General features: G+C 52.0%; 1 protein-coding gene across 1 annotated transcript; it reads left to right on the top strand.

Annotated features, from left to right (window-relative positions):
- The first annotated feature begins 6,109 nt into the window (after positions 1-6,109).
- On the top strand, positions 6,110-22,543 carry CCM2L (CCM2 like scaffold protein). The gene is made up of 10 exons (XM_087444917.1): positions 6,110-6,139; positions 8,415-8,582; positions 9,612-9,695; positions 9,793-9,976; positions 10,806-11,260; positions 14,457-14,592; positions 16,261-16,324; positions 18,668-18,797; positions 19,369-19,507; positions 20,432-22,543. The coding sequence occupies exons 1-10, from the start codon at positions 6,110-6,112 to the stop codon at positions 20,743-20,745; spliced, it is 1,704 nt and encodes a 567-aa protein (XP_087301043.1). The 3' UTR covers positions 20,746-22,543.

Genomic DNA, 22,543 nt, shown 5'->3' with positions numbered 1-22,543 from the left:
GACTTCTTGAAGAATGATTAATTTTCCCACATTGAATTAACTCAAGCTGAGCTTCTGATTGCAGATAAATGCTGCCAAGGCCTCACGTTAGCTTCTAGGGCTTGAGGGTGGGGGAGTATCTGTATTCTATTGGAGTGTTTAATACACAGTTCTCGAGAGCATTCATGGGACCCCATTCCTGCCTCCATGGACCCTCAGGGCCTGGGACCCCAAAGTGGGAATCAGTGGTTTAATCATCCAACATCTGTTTTACTGAAGGGGAAGGCCCAGCAAGGTGGCCAGCCCAAGGTGACATGGCAAGTTGGTGGGAGAGTGGGACCAGAGTCCCACCAGAACACCCCCAGCCCTGATGCCCCCTTCCACTTTTTCTCTGACTCCGGGAACCACTAGCCATGCCTGAGGGGCTGATTTCCCTCCCTCAGCACAAATCCGGGTGATTCTTCCCTCCCTAATCGGCCCCCACCCCTGCCCACTTCTGTTTCTTGTTCCCTGTCCCACCTCCTGGTATTGACTACATCTGTGCCATCCTCAGTCCCACCCCCACTCACCCCTCTGCGCTTCCCCCAGGAGGGGGAGGGGGCCCCAAGCTGGGGCTTCTGTACTGAGACTTTTGTACACCACAAACTTTTTGTATATTTTTAATTTTGCTGAGACATGAGATATTAAAAGTCATTTCAGTACGTGCTGTTTGTGTCCTATTGTTTTGGCTGTTCTGGGCCAGAGGAAGACGATGAGGAAGGAGGGACGGGGAGGACAGATACCTTCTACCACAATCCCTGTGGCTCCTTTAAGAGACAAAGATATTTGGTTGGGAAAGGCCAAGACGGTACACAAAGCTCCCTGTTGATTGGACAGAGCTCAATCAATCAACCAAAATCTCAGGGCCAAAGGTTTTAGGGATTATCTCCAAACTCTTCATTTTACAGATAAGGAAAAAAAAGAGATGGTGGTAGGGGTGGACCTGCCAGAGGTCACAGAATGAGTCCATGACAAAATCAGGAACCGGACTGAAGTTCCTAAGTCCATTAAAACATATATATATATATAATTTGTGTGTGTGTGTGTGAGGAAGATCAGCCCTGAGCTAACATCCATGCTAATCCTCCTCTTTTTGCTGAGGAAGACCGGTTCTGAGCTAACATCTATTGCCAATCCTCCTCCTTTTTTTTCCCCCCCAAAGCCCCAGTAGATAGTTGTATGTCATAGTTGCACATCCTTCTAGCTGCTGTATGTGGAACGCGGCCTCAGCATGGCCGGAGAAGCGGTGAGTCGGTGCGCGCCCGGAATCTGAACCCGGGCCGCCAGCAGCGGAGCGTGCTCGCTTAACTGCTAAGCCACGGGGCCGGCCCCAAAACATATACTTATTGAGTACATACTTGTGCCAGACACTGTTCTAGGCACATTGAACAAGAAAGATATAAAACAGGCATGCTCCCTGCCCTCATGGAACTTACTTTCCAGAGGGTAGTGCCCCTAAAATGTGTCCCTGCCTCCAGGGTTTCCACCCTCTAATCCAGGGGTTCTCAAACTTCAAAGTGCATCTGAATCACTTGGGGGACAAGGGGCTTGTTTTAAACGCAGATTTCCATCTCCATAACCAGAAGGCAGACAGAGCATGCCTGGGAATCTGCATTTTGAAGGTTCTCCAGGGGATTCTGGTGCAAAGGCTCTGAAGATCTCACTTTGAGGACCACTGCTTTAATGCAGCCTCCCACAAATCTGATCATGAGCTTTCCTTGCTTTAGAACCTCCCATGGCTCCCAAGGACCCTCAGGATAAAGACTAAACCCTTTGCCTGATGCTGATTTTTCACAACCCGGGCCCAAAATACCCCTTGAGCCTCATCTCCGACATAACCCTGCCCGGTCCTCATAGCCTCTCCAAACTACCCATCTTCCTGTGTGTGTGAGCCTCCCCTGATTGCCACCCACCAGCCTTTCTCACCATTCTTTCATGCAGGTAGAGCCCTATTTCCTTAGGGGCCCCCAGCCCAAATGCTCAGGGAATATAGCCCCCCACCTGACCCCAGGAAGCTGGTCAAAATTGGCCTAAGACAATGGCTCTGAAAGTGGGGTCCCCAGACCAGCAGCACCAGGGAACTTGTTAGAAATGCTGCTTCTCAGGCCCCATCCCAGACCTACTGAATCAGCCACTGTGAGGGTGGGGAGCAGCATGTTTTTATAAACCTTCCATGTGATTCTGATGCACACCAAAGCTTGGAAACCATTGGTCCAAGATAATTCCCCTGACCGAGGATTGGTGGAGGCAGGGGCATGTGACCCAAATTTGTAAGGCAGAGACTGCTATGTGTCCTCAGTATCTATGATCCCTTTTTTCTGCAAAGAGATTTTTAGCTGGGCACATGGCCACCTAGAATAGAAGACTACATTTCCCAGCCTCCTTTGTAATTAGGTGTTGCCATGGAAACAAGTTCTGGTCAATGGGATATGAACAGTAGAACTTTGTGCTACTTCCAGATCATCCCTTTAAAGGGAGGAGTTGTGCTCACCCCTGGGTCAGTTTACCCTTCCTACTGACTGCACTGCGGCTGTGTGGAGAGCCATCTTGAAGTTGAGAGCAGAACCTTAGTATGGTGGAGTGACAAGATAGGAAGCCCCCGGGTCCGGGACATACGGAGATGTCATACCTGCCCTCGACTGCTTATGTAATGGAAGAGAGAAACTTCTATCATGTGTAAGCCACTGTTATTTGGGTCTTTGTTACAGCCGAAATATATCCTGGCTAATACATCTGGTTCCTAGATTCCTAAGGGAAGTCTTTTGAAGACTCTCTGGGAAAGATTTTCCTTCACAATGAAAAGACACACAAGAAGGGGAAACCCTTGGCCTCTTCAAGGGTTGATGGCATCAAAAGCAGGATGGTGATGGATGGCATCATGTCTGTATTGCTCCTAAAGCCACTGCAGCCTTCTCACTAGCTGTGTTCGTTTGCTAGGGCTGCCATAACAAAACACCACGGACTGGCTGACTTAGAAATTTATTTTCTAACATTTCTGGAGGCTGGAAATCCAAGATCAAGGTGTCAGCAGGATAGGTTTCTTCTGAGGCCTCTCTCCTTGGCATGCAGATGGCCGCCTTCTCGCTGTGTCCTCACATGTTCTTTCCTCTGTGCGTGCGCACCCCTGGTGTCCCTCTGTGTGTTCAAATTCCTGCTTCTTATAAGGACACCAGTCAGAGGTGATGACAGCCCACTCTACAGCCTCATTTTAACTTAATCATCTCTTTGAAAGTCTTATCTCCAAAAACAGTCTCATTCTGAGGTACTGGGAGTTAGGACCTCAACATATAAATTTTGGGAGACACAATTCAGCCTATTGCAGCAGCAAAGTAGAAAATGTAAGTAACTTGATTCCATTTTTGAGCTGCTCAATTAGCCAGCCCTGAAATCACTTACCATTGGACTTCTTGTCTTGAGAGAGAGTAAATTTTCCTTATTGTCTAAGATACCTTTGATCAGATAGTCTATTGTTTGCAGCCAAAAGCGTCACAATTCTTGCACTGTGTGTTTGCTCAAGCTGTTCCCTCTGCCTAGGGTGACCTTCCTTTCACATGCCCTTCAAGGCTTCGCTTGACTGCCACAGGCTTGGTAAATGGCTCCTGATTCTGCCTTCTCCAACAAGTTGCTTGTCTTATATCCGAGTTCTCTGCTTCTGTGTCTCTCTCTCCAAGCAGACCATAGTCAGCATATGCGCTGTACACCTGCTACCTCATTCCCCCCTCCTGTCCCATGGCAGGCATTGATAATCAATCCGTTTTTCACGCTGGGGGTAGATCTGGTTTTTATAATCCTCTACACAGCACTCAGGCAGCCCCTGCCAGTCAACTGGAGGTGGTTCAAAAGAGATGAATGTTATTTGCCACACTGTTAAGTCTTTGAGAGGGACTTTATTTTACTCATCTCTTTTTTAATTCACGAGCTAATTTTAATAATAGATGTTACCATTGTATGCTTCTATTCCCATTTAATCCCTGCAGCAGCCTTCTGAGGCAAGCACCGTCATTATCCCGCTTTTGACATGAGACTCGGGGGTTTCGAGAGATGAACTACCTTGTTCAAGGTCATACACAATTGAACCTAGGTCCACCTGTCTCCACCCACTTCCACTGACTTTTAATAAGCGCTTGATCTGTTCATGGCCCTGGGGTGGGCACTGCAGGGAATACAGAGGTAGTTTGCTATTTCTAGTGGCATTTGGAACACTTCTTGTCCTATTTGAGATTCTCAGCGGTTCAGTGAGGTTTGGAGTTAGTCCAGGAGTAACAGAAGTCCCCATTTTACAGATAGGGAGACTGAGGCTCAGAGAGAGGAAGAGGCTTGCAAGAGCAAGAGACCACCTTTCATTCCCTGCCGCCACTCTGAGGGTGGGAATATGGGACTTGCTCAAGGGGTTAAGTGGGAGTTTTGATATCCAGAGCACAGTCAGGGACTGGGTTGCACATCCTGGCCTCTTCCTGTTGGCCCAGCAGGCTGATGGAGAACTCACTTCCTGCTGCTGGGGGGTAACTGGCAGGATGTAGGGAGCAGGGGGGAGTGGCTGTGTAAGCTAGCACTAAACAGCCTGGGCCATTCCCCTCCCCAAGGAGGGGAGGAGGGAGACATGGAAGAGAGAAGGCTGGCGGCTGGGAGTCCCCTGCGGCCCTCACACCTAGAGGCAGTGGGGGGCTCAGACCCTCCCTCCAACAGGCACTGACCTGGCACACCAGCTTTCAGAAAAACTTTGAAAACAATCTTATACGCTGATCCCTGCGCTTCACAGCTTCCAGCTGCTTTCTCATCCATGCCTGACGTCTTGCACGCCACACCTCTGACTGCAGGGCGGGGCTTCGGGATTCTTGTTCCCATTGGAAAGATGAGGAAGCTGAGGCCCAGAGAGGTTACAATGAGCAACCTGCCCTGGATCATACAGCAAGTCAGTTTCAGAGCTTGGGTCTCCAGAACCCAGGTGTCATGGCAAGGGGAGGAGGGGTCAATCAGAACCTTTCCAACTGTCCTCGGTGGGTCCTGCAGAGCACATAGGCCCTAGAAGTAAGGAACGAGGCCTCAGATCCAGACCAGGCAGAGATCTCAGGTTCTTCTGTTCTTCCCTGTGTGACCTCCTTGAACCAGTCTCTGCAGCTTAGCCTGTTTTTAAAATCTTTAGAATAGGTATAATAATGGCACACCAATGTTATGAGAAATAAGTGAGATGAAGTATGTAAAGTGCTCAGCACAAATCCGCAAAGGGACCCTAGTCTCCCTAATATTCTCCCAAGAGATAGTAAAACAGCCCACGACACACAGACACACAGATAGGTAAATGGTTAACATTTATTGAGCACTTCATATGTGTCAGGAGCTCTTCTAAGTGCATTTAGTCCTTACAAGGTCACCAGGAGGTCAGACCTGGTACTACGTCCATTTTATAGATAGGGAAATTGAGGCACAAGAGGTTAAGGGACTTGCCCAAGGTCATAACCTTAGCAAGTGGCAAAGCTAGGCTTCAAACCCAGGCACCTTGTCTCCAAAGCCCACGCATACTGCCTCCCTTAATAGCAATGATTAATTTTTTTAAATCATAACTTGCTTGGACACAGTATTCCATAGTTTATGAAGCATTTTCCCACCCACTCTTTCATTTATTTCTCACCACAGCAGCCCAGAGAGGGAGGCAATGTTTACTCCCTATTTATAGAGGGGAGGGGGAAACTGAGGCTGTGAAAGGGGGAACTACTTCATTGCCAAGGTCACAGAGCAAGGTCAGTGGCTGAAGTAGGGGTGGAATTTGGGATTTTCTCACTCCAAATTTGGGGTACTCTTCCCCAGCCTTACTCAACCCCTAAGCCCCCTAAACAGCGAGCCTTCTGGCTAGAAGCTTGAGGCTTTCTCCCCAGGGCGGTTGCTCTAGCTGGGCTTCCACTTTTCAGCTGGAGGGTCCCAAGGCTGGTCCTCCACCCCCTCCCACCTCTGCTCACTATCAGACGGGAGGAGCAGGAACTCCAGGGCTGGTGGAGTTTCCGACCAGGCAGGAAAAAGAACAAAGGAACTGCGTGGGGGGAGAGTGTGGAGGGGGTGACCGGGAGGGTGGCAGGAGTGGAGGGGACGCTTCGCCATGGAATATGAAGTCAAGAAAGGGAAAAAGGTAGGTGGGAGGTTGGGAGCGATGCAGGTAGAGATGTGTCCCCGGAGCTGGGGAAGCGGGAAGCCTGGGGTGGGGGGTGAGCAGCGAGGGGCAAAGTAGGACCTTTCTTCTCATTTGGAAGGATCTTCCTCCTGACCCTTGGGCAGCCAGACATTTGGGCTCCAAACTCTCTCACCTGTCCTCCTACTGTTAGTGCCCTCTGCCATCCCTGGAATGGACAGACAGACAGGTACTGTCCAGGGAAACTCAGCCAGATAGATCCATCAGAAGATACTCCCAAACTGCTTTCCTAGTGTTCTTGGTGGTTCCTTCCTGCAGCTTTTCAGACAGAGGGACAGACAGACACCCAACAGACCCATTCCCCTGCCTCCCCAGACAGAAGGACCTCAGCCAGGGCAATTCTGTGCCATGAGGCTGCCTGCCAGGCTTGACACGCCTACGTACTGCCCTGCTGGGTTCCAATCTAGCCTGCCCCCTCCCCATCTTTATACAAGGGGGCTGCTCTAAGGCCTCAGCCTGGGGGTCATTCCGCCACCCCCTAGATCCTCACCCTTTCCTGACTCTCGGAAGTTTTCTAGTCTGCTCCTCTGGGCATCTCACCTGGTTGTCTTTGCGGTTCAGGGAGCCCCTCGGATTCCAACCCCACCCTCACCCCACCCCCACGGAGCCCTCATCCCCCAGGAAACCTGGGTCAGACTGTTCTAAAAGGCTGCCATGTGAATCAAGAGGGCTCAGAAGGGAGCCAAGATGTACGTGCATCGTCTCTCTCTTGGTTCCTTCCTTCTATGGGTATTTACTGAGCACCTATTAAGTGCCAGGCTCTGTGTCTGGTACTGGTGATGATGCAGTGGTGAGCAAAGTCAGACAAGGTCCCCACTCCCTCCTTTGAGCTCACAGTCTAGTAGGGGAGGCAACTACTAATTTTTTTTTTTTTTTAAAAAGCAACTAATGTAAAATTGCATAAAAGTCTCCTTACACAGTGCTGGGGGACAGAATATTAGGGGACCCAGCCCTAGACTGGTCAGTCTAAGCTGAGATCTGATGGGTGGAAGGAAAGAGGGTAGGGAAGAGTGTTTCAGGCAGAGGAACAGCTTGTGCAAAAGCCCATGATGGGAAGGAATGTAGCAAGGAGGAGGGCCTGAAAGATGGCCCTGTAGCTGGAGGGCAGGAGTGAGGGGCAGTGTAGGGTAAGATAAGGCTGGAGAGGTGGGCAGAGCTGGACCATTCAGGGCCACAGACAAAACATTTACCTCCCCACCCCACTCACACAAACACACACGCTCATACACAGGATAAAGCTCCGGCTCCATAGCTGGCTTTCAAGGTCTCTATGACTTGTTCATCTCATAATTCAGCCACAACTGTATACACACAGCTTCTCCAGGCTTGTGCTCATAGGGCCGTTGAAGCCTCCAGGGTTTTGCACATGCTGGGCCCTCTGATTGGAATGCCCTTTCCAATGAGAGGGTTTCTCATTTCTCAGAGCTTCCACATACCTCATCCAGGCTCTATGATATTGGTTTTAAAACTTGAGCTGGTCGTGCAAGAGAATCACCTGATTGCTTGTTAAAACACAGACCACTGGGTCTCACCCCCACGTTCTGATCCATTAGGTCTGGGATGGAGTGCGAGAATGTGCATTTCTCTCAAGTTCCCAGGTGATGCTGTGTGGCTGCTGCTGGGGACCCAGGCACCACGCTGAGAACTGCAGCTCTAGAGTAGTGCTCAAACTTTCCTGCAAGAGTTAGATTCTGTCGGGCTGGGCTGGGGCCCTGGAATGTGCTCCTTTAACCTTCCTCCAGGCTATCTTTATGCAGGTGCCCACTGGATTACACTTAAATGTACTTATTAACTGTTTCTAATTTTTAGGAAAGCACGGAGAATAGCTTAACAAAGACCTTTGCTCTTACCACCCAGCCACACTGCATCCTAATATTTTCTGTACTTGCCCCAGCCTGGGCCCATTCCTTAAGTCCGAGCCCGGGCCTTGGCAGGGCCTCCACCCTCACCTGGGTATTTAAAATGGGATTTTTGGAGCCAGACTGCCCAGGGGTAACTATTGGTTCTACCGCTACTAGCTGGTGAACGTATCAGCTAGTTCTCTCTGGGGCTCAGTTTCTCCATCTGTAAAATGGGGATCACAGAACTCCCTTCCGCAGACCTTTTGTGAGAATTAAATTAGGTAAGTAAAACGCTAAGCATGGTAAGTGCTCAATAAAGTCTGTTGCTGTTACTGACTTTCTGTTATCTCCTTGCCTCCCCGGCCCACCCCTAGGGCTTCGTATCCCCCATCCGGAGGCTGGTGTTCCCCAAGGCCGCACGCCGAGCAGCCTTTCGGAGCAGTGTGAGCCGCCGACCCCTGCACTCCATGCCCCTCTATCCCCCCGACTACCTCATCGACCCCCAGATTCTGCTGTGTGACTACCTGGAGAAAGAGGTGAAGGTGCGTGCGGGATGAGGATAGGGTGTGGGAAGAATCTTGGGGTGAGGAGCGTAGAGGAAAAAGTTTTCCTCGACCCTCTTAGGGTCCCTGGCTGGGTCTGAAAATTAAACTGACAGAGAGAGTAACAAGAGAAAAGCATATGTATTTTATTAAATTTTTACACGTACATGAGAGCCTTCACAAGAGCATGAAGACGCCAAGAAGTGACCAGAGCAGGAGCTTTTATTCCTTTTTGACAAAGAAACAATAAATTTGTGTAGAACTGGCAAGGCAGAGTGGTTTGGGCTTGGGGTAGTAAATGGTGAAGAAGTAACAAGGTTTGTTTATACAGCCTTCTTGGCCCTAAATTCCCTGTATCTGGTGGTAAGGATGTCCCCCTTCCACCCAGTACCAGGGAGGGTACCTTTCACACCGGAGATTTATTTCCTGCTTTTCAGGGAAGAAGGGTGATGGGGGGGGGGTCAGAGTGACCTTCCTGCTTTTGACATTTTCTCAAACTCCTACAGCTTAAGATATTCAATAGGCCAAGGTGCCATATTTTGGGGCAGCATGTCCTGGACCCCATCAGGAGAGACCTTACCTGTCCCCCACACCAACTCCTAACCAGCCCTGTCTCACACAGGGGAGGCTCAGGGGAAAGAGGCCTGGGTTCAAGCCAGCCTCTTGGTCCTGAGGGTGTGGACCCTCAGCAAGTGTTCAGGCAATATAAGCTAGCAGTGAGGTTGTGGGCTCTGGTGTGTGGAGTCCAGACTTTCTGACTATATAATATTGGGCATGTTATTTAGCTTTGCTGTGCCTGTTTTCTCATCCTTAAAGCAAAGATAAATGAATGAACATGCATAAAGCTCTTAGGACTGTGTCTGGCTTCTATGACGGCCTTAATAACAGTTATTATCAGGTTATTACTATTAATTCAGATATTTCTAGCTCAGTCTGCCCACACTGCCTCCGGGAGGAGTCAGGGTCCTCCAAGGCTTCAGGGTGACCTCTCTCTGCCCTTTTCCCACCCCCACCCCATCTCTCATCCAGTTCCTGGGCCACCTCACCTGGGTCACCTCCTCACTGAACCCCTCCAGCCGGGACGAGCTCCTGCAGCTGCTGGACACGGCCAGGGTGAGGCTCTGGGGAGAGGGATGGGCAGGGTCTTGTCCCCTTGTCCCTCTCCCACCCGAGGCCGCCGGGGACTCAAGCGACCTGACCCACCCCGCAGCAGCTGAAGGAGCTGCCGCTGAAGACCACGGCGGAGCAGGACAGCATCCTGAGCCTGTCGGCCCGCTGCCTGCTGCTCACCTGGCGCGACAACGAGGAGCTCATCCTGCGCATCCCCACTCACGAGATCGCCGCCGCCTCCTACCTGCAGGACGACGCGCTGCACCTGCTCGTGCTTAAGACCGGTACAGCGGGCGGGGCCTGGCCGGGGGCAGGGCCGGGAGGCGAAGAGGGAAACGGCCAATGCCTAGCTTTGGGAAGGGGCATGACCTGGGGCAGGGGCGGGGCCTGAGACTGGGTGATGGGGTGATGGAAAAGGCCTGACCACACTACCCTAAGACTAGGGACAGGCCATATGCAGGAAGACGGAGCCCAAGGTTGAGGATGAAGGGTGGGCGGCCTGACCCACCATCCTGAGGCCAGGTGGCGGAGCCGGAGAAGGGTGGAGAAGCCAGAATGCTAAGACCTGAAGTTAAACGGCGAGGTGAAGGGGAGCGTGGCTGCGGCGCCCTGAAGCTGGAGGGAACCTCCGGCGAGGAGCCGAGTCCGATCTAGGGGCGGGGCCACAGGCCGGGGAGGCGGAGCTCGTGGCCAGGGTAGTTGGTGGGAGGGGTCGGACAAAGCCAAACTAGGGGCGGGGCCTGAGACCGGGGGCGGGGTTGAGGGGAAGCCGGAATCCAAGGAGGGGCCCTGAAACCAGGGACAGGGTCCGAGTCAAGGGTACAGAGGTAGGGGAGAGGTTGACCACCACCCTCAGACCAGATGGCGGGGGTCGGGTGGGCTGGTGGGAATGGCCTGCGGAGCCAAAACCAGGGGGGGGAGCCTGAGGCCGGGGGCGGGGCCCAAATGTAATAACGCGACGTGGGGGTGGGTCTGGCCTCAAGACTTTGGAGCCAGGGGCGGGGCCAGGCGCGGGTGGACCTCTGGGTGGCAAGGTCAGTCCCCCCAGCTGGCCTCGGGAGGGGGCTCTTAGCCCGGATCGCCTGCGGCTGACGGCCACCCGGCCTCTCCTAGGTCTGGGCGTGGACCCGGTGCCGGCCGGCGTAGACGCCAGCCCCGGCGGCGCGGGGCGCGACCCGGGCCCGCCGGGCGCGGCGCCCGAGAAGCGGCGGGTGGGCACCACGGAGCGGCGCCACACCATCTGCAGCCTGGACTGGCGGATGGCGTGGGGCGGGGGCGCGGGCGCCGAGGCCCGGGCCGGGGGCGGCGGCGGCGGCAGCCTGGAGCGCCAGCGCGCCGGGGCGCGGGCGTCTGGCAGCTGGGAGCGGCGGCAGACGTTCAGCGGCAGCTGGGAGCGGCGGCACGGCGGCGGCGGCGGCGGCGCGGGCAAGCCGGGCGGCAGCTGGGAGCGGAGGCAGGCGGGCGGCGGCAGCTGGGAGCGGCGCCACCCGGGCTCCAACCCCCTGGACCCGCAGGACCCCAGCCCCGACGCCTACTGCAACCTCGTCATCCTGGCTGTGGCCAACAGGGTGAGCCCGAGGGCACCTGGCGCCCCTGCGCCCTGCCTCCCGGGCGCCCTCCCACCCTCCTCCCAACCTCCTCAGGAGGTTCCCGAGGTCTACCCTGACCTCTTTCCTTCTCCCTCCTTCGGGCCTGCCCAGGACTCCAGGTACTACCTGTGTCCATGACGCCAAAAGGCTTCTAAACTCCAGCGCTGGACACCTCCCCCTTGCTGCCCCCATGGGATGAAAACTCAGAATGGCCAAAACAGCCTTGATCTAACCCCTTCTCCAGCCCTGCTCCTTCTCCAGTGTCGTCAGTGTCGGCACTACCACAGTAACAATCATGAGGACACTAATCACCAGCATGAACCAAGTGCCAAACCATGCCCGACACAGAACCAGCATTAACTTATTCATTCTCACAGTAACCCCTAGAGGCAAATATTTCAACCATCCCCATTCTATAGAGAAGGAAACGGAGACCCAGAGGCTAAGTAACTTGTGCAAGGTCAGACAGGAAGCCGGTGGTGATTTCAGCATTAGGACCCAGGAAGTTCAGAGCCTGTACTCTTGGTAACTATGGTGGTCACTCAAGACAGAAGCCTTCCCAGCCATTCTTGCCTTCCCTACCCCCATTCACGTTTGCTTTTATTTATTTGACCATGTTTATTGAGCGCTAACTTTGTGCTAGGCATTGGACTAGGTGCTATGGATACAGAGAGGAACGATGAACAAGACATATTTGGTGTCCCCCCTTAGGGAGCTCACAGTCCAGCAGACACCCTCAAGCCCTGAGCCTTCCAAGCTTTTCCTCTGACCCAGGGCCCCCAGCTCCCTCTGTATGCACACTGTGGTGAGCAAAACAGACAGACATGCGCCTGTCTAGAGGGAGAGATGGATAATAACCAGAAATGCGGACTCCAGAGCTGACTGGCTCCCCCTTGAAACACTTTCTCACTTGGCACCCAGCTCTCCACATTCTCCTGGTTTTCCTCCTGCCTCCCTTGCTGCCCCAGCTCGGGAGCTGGTTCCTCCTCTTCTCTCCAGCCTCTTAAGGTTGGAGTGCTCCAGGCTTAGTCCTTGATCCTCTTCTCTCCTTTACGCTCGTTTCTAGGTGATCTCTAGTCTCATAGCCTTTAAAACACTGAGAACTCCACATTTATCTCTCACCAGATCTCCAGATACATTTCTCCACTCAGCCTCTCATTCGAAGGCCTAATGACCATCTCAAACCTAACACGCCCAAAGCTGAGCTCCCATCTTCTCCCCCAAACCTGCGCTTCCTTAGTCTCCCTGTCTTGATTAATGGCAGCTCTGTCCTTCCGTTGCTCAGACCAAAACCTTGCAGTGATCCTTGGCTCCTCTCTCTCTCACAACCCATATCTACTCTGTCAACAAATCCTGTGGGCCCTATTTTTAAAATATAACCAAAACCCGTCTACTTGTCCCCCCTGTCCCCACCCGGGTCCATGCCCATCTTCTATCACCTAGATCATGTAGTCACCCCTCACTGATTTGGCCCTTGCTTACAATCTGTCCCGCACAGGATCAGAGCAGCCCTGTTAACACGTAAGTCACATCGTGTCACTGCTCAAAATCTTCCAGTGGCTCCCATTTCACTCAGGGTAAAAGCTGATGTCCTTACAGCTGCTTATAAGGCCACTCACTTACAATGGTGGCTCCAGCCACTATGCCCACTCCCTCTCTGGCCTCATCTCTTTCTACTGTCTTCTTTATTTCACTCCACTCCAGCCAGACTGGTCTCCTTGGAGAGTGCAAGAGACCTATGTGTTCTGGATGTTTCATTGTGGTATCTCCAGCACTGGAACAGTGCCTGGCACACAACAGATGCTCAATAAATAGTGAATGAGTGGATGAATTAAGGCATATTATATTATTATGCTTTGCAATGGGGACCAAGAAGAAAACAAGAGGGTTACAGTGATGATGAGGGAGGAGATCCATTTTCCACAGGGGAAACGAGTTGGTGCCTTTTAAACTGAAATGTGAAGGAGAGGAAGGAGTCAGCAGGGCAAAGAGCCAGGAAAGTGAATTCTAGGCAGAGGGAACAGTGTGCCCTGTTTATCTCAGTGGACTGTGAGGGCTTTAGGGTACAGACCTCATCTAATTCACCTCTGTGGCCCCAGAGCCTAGACCAGTGCCTGCCAAGCAATAGGACTAAATGAGAATGTGTGGAATGAGCAAATAAATGAAGAGTTGTTTTCCGGGAGTATCTGAGCCTCTGGCCTCCTATCCAAGGCATCGTGGTCCCAAGGAGGGTACAAAAGTTAGAGTCAAAAAACCTGGATGCGGATGTTTACCAATGCTGTGAACCCGCTGTGTGAGCTTGGGCAAGTCACTTAACTACTCTAAGCCTCAGTGTCTTTATAAAATAAGAATCCTCTCTTTTCTGTCCATTTTGTAGGGTTATTGTAAGGATCAATCCTGGTTTAATGTTTAGTACATTCTGCCATCCCAAAATGCCTATCCTGGGTTACATTTTAATTTACACCCAGGGCTTTTTTAGAGGCACAAAATAGGAAACGGCTTCATGAAGATGGTCTCTTCATCAGTTATTGTCTTTCTATGTCTCTTGCTTAAAGACATAAAGAGGTAAATTAAAGAGGCAAATTCCTCTTCACATTTGCAATCTCAAAAAAGTTTCACCCAGGAACTTAAATTCCTTCCTTCTATCAGAAACTGAAGTTCATATATTCATCCTGCTTCCATTTTTGCCCTGGGTACCAGGAAGCTCATGTCTAAATATGGCATCCAGTAGTAGTAACCATGTTGAGCCTAAATCATACATTTAATTCTTCCTCCTCCTAGTAGGTATTAGGAGACCTGGGTTCTAGTCCTGGCTAATCACTTCATCTCTCTGGGCCTCCGCTTCCTACCTATAAGTTAAACTAAATTAGGGCTCATTTTAGATAAGCTTCAGGAGGGCCCGTGAATCCCCCAGAAATTTGGGGTGCATGTGCACATTTTTCAGGGCAAAGGAGTTAGAGTTGTTGCTGGATTTTATAAAGGGGTCCAAGACCCAGAGAATGGCCATATAATTTTGATGCGGAATGTCCTCAAGGTCAATTTAAAGGTATCCATTGGGTACGCGTGTATGTGTGTGCGCCCACCCCTGTGAGCCTCCTCACGCTGTGTTTTAGGAAGCAGGGGCATCCTGGTCACTGGTGAGGGCCTGAGCTCTCTGTCCTCCTCCCTGGACCAGGATGCTGCCGAGGAGTCCTGTGCCCTCATCTGTCAGGTCTTCCAGATCATCTACGGGGACCAGAGCATCGAGTGCGTGGACCGGGCCGGCTACCACTACACGTCCACACCCGAACGGCCCTGGCTCTGCAGCCGCAGTGAGTACCCGAACCCCTGGCTGCCCCTCCTGTGAAACATCCAGAAAGGCTGGGGGAGGGGAGATGGCCCAGGACCCGGGCTGATGAAAGCCTTTAGGGGCCTGATCTCTACCACAGTTACAGGGTACCCCGCTACGTAGTTAAAATAAAATGTTGATTTTCATGATGACCTCAAACCTTGCTTCTTCATACATGTGCCGGTTGCCAGATTCAGAACGAGCCCCTCAGAGCTGAACTGCTCTCTCTCCCTTTGGTTTTTGGAGTCTCTGCTTTGCAGAAACCTAAGACACGCATTGTCTGTTTACTGAGCCATCTAGGTCCACTAGGACTCTATGTCAAAATCAAGATTTCCAGACCGGAAATTGAAGGTTTCCTTGAAAGCAATCAAGGGCTGGAATGAGAATGAGACCAGTAGAGGCATTTATTGAACACGAACTATGTGCCAAGCACAGTACTAATGTGCTCGTAGCAACCTTTCCTATCCTGTTTGCCACTGTATCCCCTGTGCCTTGCATGAGACCAGGGACATCACAGATGCTCAAGAAGTATTTTCTGAACAGATCAAAGAACTCTCTGAGGCCTTATGATTCCAGTTTTACAGATAAAGACATTAAGGCTCAGAGTAGTCGATAAATTGCTCAAGGTCACACAGCTGGGAAATGGCAGAGTCAGGATTCAAATCCAGGCGTCTCTCACTCTAAAGCTTCTATCTGCAACAGCCTCACTCCCCATGCTGCCTTCAAGGCCGTAAGTGAACTTCCTCAGCCACAGCCCCCTCAACGTGGTTCCTGTTTGCATAGGTTCAGCGACAGGGAGCCGGCTCCTTCCTTCTGGAAGCACTCCCGCCTGTGGGAAGTTGGGATAGTTCATTGACTCTCACAGGGATGGTGGACAAGTAAATGCAATAATTTAACAAATATTTCAATAAACTCATTCATTCAACAAATATTTATTGAGCACCTACTATGTGTTGGATCCTGCAAATCACCAGGATATACCGGTGAGCAAAACCAGACATGACCCTGCCCTCACCTGCTTTATTGAGGCAGGCCGACAGTCATTACATCGCTACACAAATGCAGTGTAACCACACACTGTGCTGTGAGGACGCATAATGAGGAACCTCCTCCCCTGGGAGGGTCCTGAGGAAGTGACACTGAGTGAGCCAAGGTCGGAAGGGTGAGGCTCGTGGATTTAGTGAGGTAACAGGGCCAGGTGCAGAGCAAGTTCTCTGTAAATGTGCTTCTTTCTTCTCAAGATTTTGAGTTCCTTCCCCCTTATAAAGTTCTTTTTTGTCTCGCTCAAACACACACAGTTTACAAAACCCTCCCTCACCTGTTCCCTAGCCTGCTACCCCCAAGATCCCCATGAGGTAGGCAGGAGGCCGTATTGTCCAGTGTTGGGGAAGTTGAGGGCCAGGAGAGGGAAGGCGAGTTGCCCCACGCCAGCTGTGTGTTGGTGGTGGGGGCAGGAACCATGGTCAGAATCTTCCGTTGGCTGCCCATTTCACTCGAAGTAAAAGCTAACACACTTACCATTGCTTCCGGTGCCATCCATCCTCCAGCCACCATCCCAACCTCAGGGTGGGGAGGAGAGTGGGGCCTCAGGGAGCCAGGGATGCTGGTCCCTCTTTGCTGCCTCTGACAGCCCCTCTGTCTGCTGGCCCAGGTGACAGCTGCCGCACGGACGGGACTTACGCCTACGACGCCGACTTCAGCTGCTGTAGCTCCTTGTAGGTACCACCCTTGCCGGGGACCCCACTCTTGCCCACCCTGCCCACTCCTACACAAACAGAGTCACTCTTCTCGGCATTCTTGAGTCCCCTGTGGGCAAGAGAGGGTGGGAGAAAGTGACCCTACCTAGATTTGTGCTGAGACACTGGGCACTGAGGGTGGGAGGTAGACTGGGACCTAGGAGCTCATGGGATCCAGACCTCTGAGAAGCCCAGGGGACAACCAGGACCTAGAACTGGGTCCATGTAGGCCTGCGGTTCTCTCCCAGTCGTCCTGACACCGTGGCCTGTGGAGTCCAAAATCACAGCTAATGCCAAAAAATAATTTTGGTTTACTTTAGTTTTGGTTCCATGTAATAGAAAACCCTAAAATAGAAGCTTAAACAAGAGCTTTTTTCTCCTGTCTCTTACATAAAGTAGACCAGGAGTTCACGGCCTTATGGTCATCAGGGCCCCACGCTTATCTTTTCCTCCCTCCTCAGCCCTTGCTTCCATCCTCAGGGTTTCCTCAAGAACCAAGATGGTGGTTATAGCTCCAGCCATCACAGTAGCATACCAGGGCCTCTTTAAAGAGCTTTGCTGGGATTCCCACCTGACAATTTCTGCTTACACCTCATTGGCCAGAACTTGGTCACATGGCCGCAACTAGCTACAGGCAGGACTGGAAAATGTAGGATTAAAAAAAAAAATTTCTCCATTGGGCACATTGTCCAGGGTTCTATTTAGTGTGACCGACCACACCCCAGTTTGCCCAGGATTGAGGGGTTTCCCAGGGCACGGGATTTTCAGTCCTGAAGCCAGAAAGTCCCAGGCAAAGCAGGATGAGTTGGTCAGGCTACTTCTGTTACTAAGGCCTTTCGCTTGACAAGTAGCAGTCTCTGCCAGTGGTATATGCCCTCCTTTTCCTTTTTTTTCCTTTTTTCCTTTCCTTTACCTTTTTAGTGGCAATATATTTGCCCTCCTGATATTGTGTGCCTTGGACCAGTCCTTAAACAACCTGATATTTGCTGGAGAGATGACAACCATGATAATGACTAATTGAGCTTGCTCTGTGCCAAGTGCTGTCCTATAAAGCACTTCGTTATTTTTTAATCAACATAGCAACATTACAGTGGCTACTGTTTATTTATTGCTTATAGTCCATGACTCTAAGTGCTTTACATATATTAACTCCTCTATGACGCCAATTTTTCTCATCCCATTTTACAGATAGAGAAACTGAGGAATAGAGAAGTTAGGTAGCTTGCCCAAGGTCAAGCAGCTAGTAAGTTGTAGGCCTGGGATTTGAACCCAAGCAGGCTGCCTCCAGAGTCCACACCCTTAACCACTAAGCTACACTGCTTCTCTGTAGGTAACAATGGAAGATGCTTCTGGAACAATTTAGAGACCAGGAAGCAGGTTGACATTTTATTAGGCAATATTTATTGAGTACCTATCACGTGCCAGGCACTGTGCTGTGTGCTAGGACCACAGTGGGAACAAGACAAAACGAGACCCACGCTTGGCACATAGTAGGTACTCAGCAAACGAAGAAAACACCAAGGTCCCTGCTCTTGCATGGTTTAGAGTCTAGCACAGGAGACAGTGAAGTCATTATTTAATGGTAACAAGCATTAATGGTAATAAGCACTAAAGAGAAGCTCAGAGTCCTGAGAGAGAGGCTGTGGGGACCCTGCCTCATCTGGGGAGTCAGGAGGGCCTCTCAGAGGTGATGACCCTTGAACTGAGACCTGGAGGAGGGAAGGGGCAGAGCAATGTGTGTAGAGGGAACAGCACGTGCGAGGATTCTGAAGCTGGATAAAGCTTGGTGTGTCAGAGGAGCAGCCAGGGGGCCGCTGTGGCTGCAGCAGAGGGTGTGAGGGACAGAGTGGTCAGGGAGGACGTTTGGTGGGGGATCTGGAAAGGCCTTGCATGTCATGCATAGATCTATAGACTTTATGACCACATTGGACAGAGTGTCTAATGCAGTCTGGGGGGATCAAGGAAAACTTGCCTGAGAAGGTGACATTTAAGATCCAAAGATGAATAAGAATGACTTGAGCGAAAGACAAGGAGAGAGGCATTCCAGGCAGGGGGAACAGCATGTGCAAAGGCCCAGAGGTGAGGAAGTACTTGGAGTATTAGAGGAAAAGGGAAAAGGCAGGGTGGCCTGAGCATAAAGAGCAAAGGAGAGCACAGCAAGAGATGAGGCTTGAAAGACGAGGCAGATCATGCGGGGCCTTGAATCTGGGCTGAGGCCCCAGGACCAGCGCGTTGGTAGCCGTGCCCTCCCACCTTCAGTCTGCCACAGGGAGAGGGACTGGAGGGAGGAGAGTGAGGGCCCGTTTCTGCCTGCCCCTGCAGCAATGGCTCCCAGGACACATTTGAAGCGTGTTACAGCGGCACGTCCACACCCTCTTTCCATGGCTCCCACTGCAGCGGCAGCGACCACAGTGGCCTGGGCGTCGAGCAGTTGCAGGATTACATGGTCACGGTGAGTTGGGATACGCAGGCAAACAGCACAAAGGCCTGGAGGCTGGAGAACACATGGGAATATTCAGGAATTGCCAATAATCCTGCACGTAACTGAAGCGTAGGACCTCAGAGGTCAGCACGGGACATGGGGTTAGGAGAGTAAACTGAGGCTAGCTTCTCAAAGGCCTTAACTAATGTCAACTAGCATTAATTGAGTGCTTGCTGTATACCAGGCACTGTTCTAAGCCCCTTTTGTGCATCATTTCTTTTAATCCTTTCAACAACCCCAGAGGGAGATGCCATCATTATCCTCACTTGGCAGATGAGGAAAGCAAGGGTCAGGGAGGCTGTCACCTACCCAAGATCACAGAGCTGGTCAATGAAGGGGTCAGGATATGAAATCTGGCAGCTTGAGTCCACATCCCATTCTCAGATGCAGCCCAAGGGGTCTGGATGTCCCCCAGCAGGCCATGGAAGGGTCTTCAGAGGGGGGCTGAGACAAATATGCCCTTAGAGAGGGCTCTGGGTCTTTTAGGCAGGGGTTGGGTGGGGGAGCTCCCCGGGATTGATCTCGAATGGTGTCCCCACAGCTGCGGAGTAAGCTAGGGCCCCCTGAGATCCAGCAGTTTGCGCTGCTGCTGCGGGAGTACCGGCTGGGGCTGCCCATCCAGGACTACTGCGCCGGCCTGCTGAAGCTCTACGGAGACCGGCGCAAGTTCCTCCTCCTTGGTGAGTTCTCTGCCCCGCCCCCTAGGGTCAGCCGAGGCCCCTCATGGTCCATGACATCCCCCGTCAGGCACCAGGCTGGGAGTATTTACTTCTTACCCCGCAGCCTCCAATAAGGCCAAGATGGTGAGATCCGTGGGGCATATGAGGAGACCAAGGTGCAGAGAGGGGAAGGGACGTGCCTGCCAATAAAAAGAAAGCACTGGTACAGCCATTTCATCTTCACAGCAAAGCTGGGAGAGGGAATAATTCTTCCCATTTTACTCCATGAGGAAGCTGAGGCTCAGAGAGGCTAAGGAACTTGTCCAAGATCACACAGCTAGTAAGCAAAGCTAATAATAACAGGAATAATACTATTAATAAGCTAACACGTATTTGGCAGTTACCGTTTGCCAAGCATCATATCAATGAATGCCCTTAGTTCTGAGAAGGAGAAATTATTATTTGCCCCCATTTTGCAGATGAGGAAACTGAGGCTCAGAGAAGCGAAGTACAGAAGTCACATAGCTAGTAAGTAGAGATGGAAGCAAAACGAGCTACCTTCTGTGGGGCACTTAGTGTGGCCTAAGTACCTTATTTAATCCTCACATCCCTACCGGGAGAACAGGGAGGTGCCATTATCTCAATTTTACAGGGGAGGAAAATAAGGCTCAGCGTAGTTAGTTAATGAGAGTCACACGACTCATAAATGGGAATATAACAATTGTGATAATAATAATAACAATAATAAGCGAACATGTAGTGAGCATTTACTGTGCGCCGAGCATCGTGTCATTCTCTGGCTCAGAGAGTCGAGGAACTTGTGCAGGGCCACACAGCCCGTGAGTGGCGGGGCGGGGATTTGAACTCAGATCTCCAGAGGCGGTGATTCCGCTGGGGGAGGGGAAGGGCTGAAGGCCCAGGATCACGCTGCCCCTCGGCCCGCAGGGATGCGGCCCTTCATCCCGGACCAGGACATTGGCTACTTCGAGGGCTTCCTGGAGGGCGTGGGCATCCGCGAGGGCGGCATCCTCACCGACAGCTTCGGCCGCATCAAGCGCAGCATGAGCTCCACGTCGGCGTCGGCCGTGCGCAGCTACGACGGCGCGGCCCAGCGGCCCGAGGCGCAGGCCTTCCACCGGCTGCTGGCCGACATCACGCACGACATCGAGGCGCTGGCCCCTGACGACGACGAAAGCACGGACGAGGAGGCGCGGGGCTCCCCGGGCCAGGGCGACGCGGCCGAGGACAACTACCTGTAGCCTGTAGCCATGCGGGCCCGCAACCCTGCCTCTGGGTCCCTCACTCTCTCGCCTGTGGGCCCCATCCCCAGGGCCCCCTCTTGACACCCGGACGCCGGGCCTCCACTCCCGTCCCCGCCCTCGGGGCTCTGGCCCCTGCAGTACCGAGAATGTCCTGCAGGGGGCGGCACCCTAAGGCCCTGGGCAGTCGCCCGAGGCTCAGCAGGCCGCCCTGCCAGGTGCGGGTGGGCTGCGTCCTTGTTTGTCCCGCTAGTCTCGAGGCTCGGCCCCGGGACACCGCCTCCTCCCCGCGACTCTGCGGCTTTCTGGAGGCCAAGGGAGGGATGAAGAGTGGGCTCCACCTGCTGGCCGACTGAGAAAAGAGTTCCCAGAGCCCAGAGACGTCTATTCCCCCTGTTTTACGGTGGGAGAAACTGAGCTTCACAAGAGGAGAAGGGACTTGAGGGAATCTCTTATCTCATTACCTCAAACTGACCATACTAAATAGTGTAGAGGGTCTTTTTAAGCCTCTAAATGGCAGGGTCTCCCCTCCCCTGATGGCAGGAATTGGATTATCAGTGTGGAATGGAGGTTTTTCTCTACTGGGAGTTGACTCAGGAGTTCTGACCTGGGTCCCAGTCCTGGCCCTAAGACTGAACAAGTTGTTTGTTCAGATCTTGGATTGGGAGCCACACAGACCGAGGCCTCCTGTCTAGTTAGTGTCCTGGCCTCTCTGGGCCTCCCGTTCCCTCATCTGTCTGATGAGATGGGCCCACCTACCTCCCAGGGTGGTCATGGGGATTAAGCAAGGCCAAGACCTTAGTGCTGGGTCTAGCACAGGATAGGTGCTCACTAAATGCTGTTCCCTTCCACATCTCACACTTCCTGACTCAGTTTACCTGTCTTTACCCTGTGTGCACTGGAATGGGAAATGAGATGGGAGTGAGATGTAAGAAGACCCTCAGGGAGCTCATGGTTTGGGAAGAAGAAATAGGACTTGCCCCTCACAGCTCTGTTACAGCCTGGCTCCATGCTCAAGTCCCAAACAAAAAGTACCCAAAATTCCACAGACAGCTATCTCAGGGATCTGGGGTAGTCAAAGAAATCTGAAGGCAGGGTTGGAGAGGGAGAGAAGGCAGGATAAGGACACCCTGAGTAAAGGCTCCGAGGGTAAAAGAAATAAGCCCTGAGAGGAGGCCGGAGACTCTCATAGAAGAGCTAAAATTTGTAAAACTTTACAGAGACTTCCGTGGCCAGAGACAGGGTACATACCATGAGGTAGGTACTATTATCATCAATTTTAAAGTAATATTATCGGGGCCGGCCCTGTGGTGTAGTGGTTAAGTGCGTACGCTCCTCTGCTGGTGGCCCGCATTCGGATCCCGGGCGCGCACCGACGCTCTGCTTGTCAGGCCATGCTGTGGCGGCGTCCCATATAAAATGGAGGAAGATAGGCATGGATGATAGCCCAGGGCCAATCTTCCTCAGCAAAAAGAGGAGGGTTGGCATGGATGTTAGCTCAGGGCTGATCCTCCTCACAAAAATAAATAAGTAAATAAAGTAATATTATCATTATTAGGGCTTCAGGTCCAGAGAGTTCCATGATTCATACTCAGTTTGTGGCAAATGACCATACCATCATAACTGGTCCATGCAAGGCCCTTCTGATGTTTTATCTTCCCCTCCATCTATACATTCCCCATACTCCTTCCACTCCCCACCATGTGCACCCACTCCTATGTGTTGACATATGTCCCTGGACGTACAATTCACATGCTATGTGTATGTGTTTACCCTGCATAAATGCTATTTGTAAGGA

Source organism: Ceratotherium simum, chromosome 21, assembly GCF_057802395.1.
Source record: "Ceratotherium simum simum isolate JZ-2026a chromosome 21, ASM5780239v1, whole genome shotgun sequence".
Lineage (NCBI taxonomy): Eukaryota > Metazoa > Chordata > Mammalia > Perissodactyla > Rhinocerotidae > Ceratotherium > Ceratotherium simum.
Note: the sequence above shows the minus strand (reverse complement) of the source record. Positions and strands in the feature narration are given on the sequence as shown.

Coding starts and splice junctions, on each gene's coding strand:
- CCM2L (XM_087444917.1), top strand. CDS start 6,110: ATGGAATATGAAGTCAAGAAAGGGAAAAAG. Junction 8,583..9,611: donor ACCTGGAGAAAGAGGTGAAG/GTGCGTGCGGGA, acceptor TCTCTCATCCAG/TTCCTGGGCCACCTCACCTG. Junction 14,593..16,260: donor GCCCTGGCTCTGCAGCCGCA/GTGAGTACCCGA, acceptor CTGCTGGCCCAG/GTGACAGCTGCCGCACGGAC.